This window comes from Plectropomus leopardus, chromosome 7 (genome assembly GCF_026936395.1).
Source record: "Plectropomus leopardus strain MGB_pleo_1.0 chromosome 7, ASM2693639v1, whole genome shotgun sequence".
Taxonomy (NCBI): domain Eukaryota; kingdom Metazoa; phylum Chordata; class Actinopteri; order Perciformes; family Serranidae; genus Plectropomus; species Plectropomus leopardus.
This window is the reverse complement of record NC_142182.1, coordinates 365,001-371,547: the sequence shown is the minus strand read 5'-3', so window position 1 is coordinate 371,547 and position 6,547 is coordinate 365,001. Positions and strand designations below refer to the sequence as shown.

At 45.4% G+C, this 6,547-nt stretch overlaps 1 protein-coding gene across 1 annotated transcript in view; it reads right to left on the bottom strand.

Moving 5' to 3' along the window:
• Positions 1-2,337: 2,337 nt before the first annotated feature.
• Positions 2,338-6,547, bottom strand: part of LOC121940143 (BTB/POZ domain-containing protein kctd15-like) — a 10,282-nt gene continuing 6,072 nt past the window's right edge. The window contains exons 4-5 of the mRNA XM_088079487.1: positions 5,196-5,498; positions 2,338-3,117 (exon numbers count right to left, since the gene is read on the bottom strand). Coding sequence (XP_087935613.1) covers positions 2,956-3,117; positions 5,196-5,498 — 465 coding nt within the window. The 3' untranslated portion in view covers positions 2,338-2,955. The remainder of the gene's footprint in view (positions 3,118-5,195; positions 5,499-6,547) is intronic.

Genomic DNA, 6,547 nt, shown 5'->3' with positions numbered 1-6,547 from the left:
ATTCGGCTGCGAACCGATCTAGTGAGAGCTGAAGGTCACGGCCCGATGAAGCCAACAGGACCACATCATCTGCAAAAAGCAGCAACCCAATCCTGAGGTCACGAAACAGAATCCCCTTAACACCCTGGCTGCGCCTAGAAATTCTGTCCATAAAAGTTATGAACAGAATCGATGACAAAAGGCAGCCCTGTCAGAGTCCAACCCTCACCGGAAAGAGTCCGACTTACTGCCGGCAAAGCGGACCAAGCTCTGGCACCGGTCGTACAGGGAACTGACAGCCCGTATCAGGGGGTCCGCTACCTCAAACTCCCGGAGTACCCCCCCACAGGACTCCCCGAGGGACACGGTCGAATGCCTTCTCGAAGTCCACAAAGCACATCTGGACTGGTTGGGCACACTCCCATGCCCCCTCAAGGACCCTGCCAAGCGTCCAGAGTTGGTCCACAGTTCCACTACCACGACGAAAAACCGCATTGCTTCTCCTGAATCCGAGGTTCGACTGTCCGGCGGACCCTCCTCTCCAGTACCCCTGAAAAGACCTTACCAGGGAGGCTGAGGAGTGTGATCCCCCTGTAGCTGGAACACACCCTCCGGTCCCCCCTCTTAAAAAGAGGGACCACCACCCCAGTCTGCCAGTCCAGAGGCACTGCCCCTGATGTCCACGCAATGTTGCAGAGTCATGTCAACCATGACAGCCCCACAAAATCCAGGGCCCTAAGGAACTCCGGGCGGATCTCATCCACCCCCAGGGCCCTGCCAGTTACATGTTATAGTATGGTGTTTTTGTCCATTTTTGCAACTCTCTTTGCTATAATATGTCTCGGCACACTCTTTAAAGTGGTTTTCAGCTGTTTTATGTACATGTCATATTTTGACATTTTTCGCCATACTGTAGTGTTTGTGTTTTTAGTGTTTTTTTCGACATGCTATATTATGGGGTTTTTTTGCCCGTTTTTGCAGTTCTCTTTGTTATGACGTGTCTCGGCATGCTCATTTACATGGTTTTCAGCTGTTATTTGGACATGTCATATTTTGACATTTTTCTGCATACTGTAGCATTGGAGCGGCACGGTGGCGTCGTGGTTAGCACTGTTGCCTCACAGCAAGAGGTTCCCTGGTTCAAAACCCAGTTGGGCGGGGGCCCTTCTGTGCGGAGTTTGCATGTTCTCCCGTGTCTGCGTGGGTTCTCTCCGGGGTCTCCGGCTTCCTCCCACAGTCCAAAGACATGCAGCTCAGGTTGATTGCTGATTCTAAATTGCCCTTAGGTGTGACTGTGAGCGTGTGCGGTTGTCTGTCTATATGTGTCGGCCCTGCGATAGTCTGGCGACCTGTCTAGGGTGTAACCAGCCCCGATGACAGCAGGGATTGGCTCCAGCCCCCCCGCGACCCAGGACTCTGTAGACTGGTGCCAATGAAACCACCTCGAGATCAACGCGGGGAAAACTAAGTAAGTGATGGTGGATTTCCACAGGTGCAGACACTCCCTCCTTACAGCGGTTAACATCCAGGGAATGGACTTAAAAGTACCTTGGTGTTCACCTAAACGATAAACTGGACTGGACTGATAACACTGCCGAACTTTACAAGAAGGGCCAGTGCAGACTCTACCTGCTCTAGAGACTCAGGACTTTCGAGGTACAGGGGCCACTCCTGAGGACTTTCTTTGACACTGTCGTGGCATCGGCCATTTTCTGCGGAGTGGTCTGCTGGGGCAGCAGCAGGACGACTGCAGACAGGAAAAGTCTTGACAGACTGATACGGAAGGCCGGCTATGTCCTGGGATGCAGGTTGTGGGAGAAAGGAGGACGATCACCAAGCTGTCCTCCATGCTGTAGAAAACCTCCCATACAGACACTCTGACTGCACTGGAGAGCTCCTTCAGCGACAGACTGCTGCATCCGAAGTGCGTGAAAGAGCCGCAGGTCCTTCCTTCCTTTACATTTTTTTCAGCATGCTTTATGCCGGTTTTTTTTTACATTTCCAACATTTTTTTAGTATGGCAATTGTCTACATAATTTACTATGACTTTTTTAGATTTTGGTTTTTTTTTTAGGATTTGACGATGTGTCTAGTATTTTAGGACATTTCTGTGATTTTAGGACATCAGTGTCTCAGCTGTGTCCTCTGTCGGGGGTGTGGGGGATCCTCCTCTGGCTCTTCTTTGATCAACAAGCTCTATTTTGATGCTGTTTTATGTCTCTGACACCTTATGGAGACTAAAAGGACAAAAACTGTTCACAGAGTCAATCACTTTATTTTTACTGTGAATCCGAAAATTATTGGGGGGGGGGGCATCTGACACCACTCAATGTCATAAAGTAAAATCAAGACATGGAGAGCTTTTAATCTTTTTATTAATACATCTGTACAAATAAAAAATACAACACAGGCTAACAAACACATTAAATATTAACATTTTCAAAATGGAAGTTTTTATAGAAAGAATTAAATAAGTTATTTACCGAAAGAGCTGCGGATCAAATTATTCTTACAAATATTTACATGTGGCAGTTTAATGTTCATTTGACTTGCTCTAATGTTACATCATCATCACCACCATCATCGTCATCACCATTATCACCATCATTGTCATCATCATCACCACCATCATCACCATCATCATGGCCATCATCATCGTCATCACCATCATCACCATCATCACCACCATCATCCTCATCACCATCATCACCACCACCATCACCACCATCATCATGGCCATCATCATCATCATCGTCGTCATCACCATCATCACCACCATCATCCTCATCACCACCATCATCGTCATCACCGTCATCATCATCACCATCATAATCGTCATCACCATCATCATCACCATCATCATCACCATCATCATCACCATCATCGGCCTCAGAGAGGAAAACATTCATCCAAACTGAAACGTTGTAACTGCTGTAAACGTGTCCAGCAGACGTCTGCTGGATCCAGGTGAGACTGTTAGTCCAGAGGCTCCTGTTTGATCCGGATCGGCGTGCTGCTGATGGACTGGCTGTGCCGCAGGTCCCGACACAGGACGTACTCACTGAACTGTGACGAGTCGACACCCCCGCCGCACGACGCCTTTAAGCTGAAGCCCTTCTGAAACAGACGCTCAAGGACCTGCAGACGGACACGCAGACGGGGAGAAGCTATTGGATTTCAGGTACAACAGGTGTATCTCAGACAGCATGACTACAAAGTCGGTATAGTTAACTTTGTCGTCAGTACACTATGGCTTTCTTTTTTAATACAATATACTGAGGCCTTTTTTGACATGCTTATACTTTGTTGGTTTTTTTGTTGTACATTTTTTCCACTTTTTTTCTATGATCTTATCTTGACTTTTTTCAAAATGCTATACTATGACTTTTTTTTCACTTTCATATTTTTCATTTTTTTCAATGTGCTATGCTATGATGTCACATGGTCTACAATATTATTCACCTTAGTTGACATGGTATTTTATTAAGTTTTTCGACAACCTACGTATACCCTGACTTGAACACATACTGTGGCATTTCATGGACATACTATACTATGACTTTGTCTTTACCATGCAATTGTATCTCATATTATTGTATTTCAAAGAAAAGGTGCAATACAGGTGAAGTTAAGTTGTGGTGCAGGTGCAGTACAGATATAGTAGTTCAGGTGTAGTCATATGTAGTGCAGGTGTAGTAGTTTGGGTGTTGTACAGATATAGTACAGCTGACTAGTTCATGTGTAGTATAGGTGGGGTGCATGTGTAGTACAGTTGTAGTAGTGCAGGTGTATTGCAGATGAAGTACATCCGTAGTAGACGTGTAATACAGGTGTGGTGCAGGTGTAGCAGTACAAGTGTAGTAAAAGTGTAGTACAGGTGTAGTGCAGGTGTAGTTCGGGTGTAGTATAAGTGTAGTCAAACAAGTCTAATACTCATGTAGTACAGGTGTAGTAATACAGATACAGTACAGGTGTAGTACTGATGTAGCACAGGTGTAGTACAAGTGTTGTGTAGGTGTAGTACTGGCATGGTACAGGTGTAGTAGTACAATTGTAGTTCCGTTGTAGCACAGGTACAGGTGTAGTACAGGCATAGTTCAGGTGTAACACAGGTGTAGTACAGGTGTAGTACAGGCATAGTAGTACAGGTGTGGTAGTACAGGTGTAGTGCAGGTGTAGTACAGGCTCGTAGTACAGGTGTAGTGTATGCTGTATCAGTTTAGGTGTAGTAGTACAGGTGTAGCACAGGTGTAGTACAGGCATAGTAGTACAGGTGTGGCACAGGTGTAATGTAGGTGTAGTAGTACAGGTGTAGCACAGGTGTAGTACAGGCACAGTACAGGTGTAGTAGTATAGATGTAGCACAGTTGTAGTTTAGGTGTAGTAGTACAGGCACAGTACACATGTAGTAGTGGTGTAGTACAGTTAAGTACAGGTGTAGTAATGAGGTGTAATACAGGCACAGGTACATGTAGTAGTGCAGGTGTAGCACAGATGAAGTGTAAGTGTAGTAGTACAGGTGTAGAACAGGTGTAATGTAGGTGTAGTAGTACAGGTGTAGCACAGGTGTAGGACAGGCATAGTAGTACAGGTGTGGCACAGGTGTAATGTAGGTGTAGTAGTACAGGTGTAGCACAGGTGTAGTACAGGCACAGTACAGGTGTAGTAGTATAGATGTAGCACAGTTGTAGTTTAGGTGTAGTAGTACAGGCACAGTACACATGTAGTAGTGGTGTAGTACAGTTAAGTACAGGTGTAGTAATGAGGTGTAATACAGGCACAGGTACATGTAGTAGTGCAGGTGTAGCACAGATGAAGTGTAAGTGTAGTAGTACAGGTGTAGAACAGGTGTAATGTAGGTGTAGTAGTTCAGGTGTAGCACAGGTGTAATGTAGGTGTAGTAGTACAGGTGTAGCACAGGTGTAATGTAGGTGTAGTAGTACAGGTGTAGCACAGGTGTAATGTAGGTGTAGTAGCACAGGTGTAATGTAGGTGTAGTAGTTCAGGTGTAGCACAGGTGTAATGTAGGTGTAGTAGTTCAGGTGTAGCACAGGTGTAATGTAGGTGTAGTAGTTCAGGTGTAGCACAGGTGTAATGTAGGTGTAGTAGAACAGGTGTAGGTGTAGTAGTACAGGTGTAGCACAGGTGTAGTAGTACAGGTGTAGCACAGGTGTAGGACAGGCACAAGTCAAGTGTAGTTCAGGTGTATCACTGACCTGCACAGAGTTGAGTCTGCAGTACCCGTTGAGGGGGAAGCGGATGACGTGGGTCGGGTCCTGGTTCCAGCCGGCGTTGACGGAGTTGCACATGACGTCTCCGGTCTCTGGGAAGACCTCCTCGATCAGGACTTTCTCTCCACTCAGGGCGATCCTCTCGCCCAGATCAGGCGTGATGCGAACTACCAGACATTCGCAGGGCGCCGCCCGCTGAGCCTCTCGCTCCGCCTGCCAGCGCTCCAGCTCCCGCACCATGGGCGTCAGCTGGTAGTACCGCGCCTCCTCGTACAGCTGCAGGAAGTCCTGACAGAGACATAGAGAGGGGACGGGTTAGAGACGGGACCATCTGGAGACAACTGATACTCATCCTCTGGAAAAAGACATATTTGACCTTTTCGTATATGTAATATTCATAATAATAATAATAATAATGGCCAAAGCAACTTGCACTACTACTCACATTAATAAATGATCAGAATATAAAACCCTGGCATTATGAAATGTCAGCGTCATTTCTTTTGTCTGATTGCTTTTTCGTTCTCATTTTCTGTTTTTTTTTATTCTTCGTCCGTATATCTGGAGGCATTCTGGTAAATCATCTCGTGCACAGTAAAGAACGTGAAAAACAAAACGTGATGTTTCAGCTTGTTTGAAATTAGTAAAACAAGAAGCGGATTTGACATAACGTCCGAACTGTTCTGGGATTTTAGGAGCATTTCTAAAGCTGAAACCAAAAGCTTTCCAAAATGTTCTGCGAATTCCAAACCAATTCCAGGTCTGGAAAAGAGTTTTTGTAATTCCATGACTTTTCCAGGAGTCTGATGAGCGTGGGAACGCTGTAGTCTGCAGCCGCCTTCATTCACTTCACCGATAAACCGGGAAACTCTGCAGAACTCTGAGCTGCGGGTAAACTCTTTCTCAATGATGACAGTTAATCGTCGATTGATTGATCAGTCGGTAAGACTTTAATCCAGCGGGCTCCGCAGTGCTGGCAGAGTTTCTGTGAGCTCTGACTGAGGAATAAACACATTTAGCATCATTGGATGTAAGTTCAGATGAACTGATTCATCGATCCAATAAGGACGGTCGTCCCGTTCTGCAGCCGTATCAGCAGCACTGAGGGTCCATGTGGCCCTGAAATAATATTTCAGGGAAATGTTGCCATAATGATATTCTTGATGCTGTGACAAAATACTAAAAAATATTTTATCATTAATTTCACAAACACAAAATTGCAACGAAATAAGTTTTACAGTTTCACAGACTGTTGTGGGTTGTTTTTCCAACTTACTGTCCCATCTTTTCTTTTTTTGACAAGCTTTACTGCGACCTTTTTTTTAATAAAAGTACTC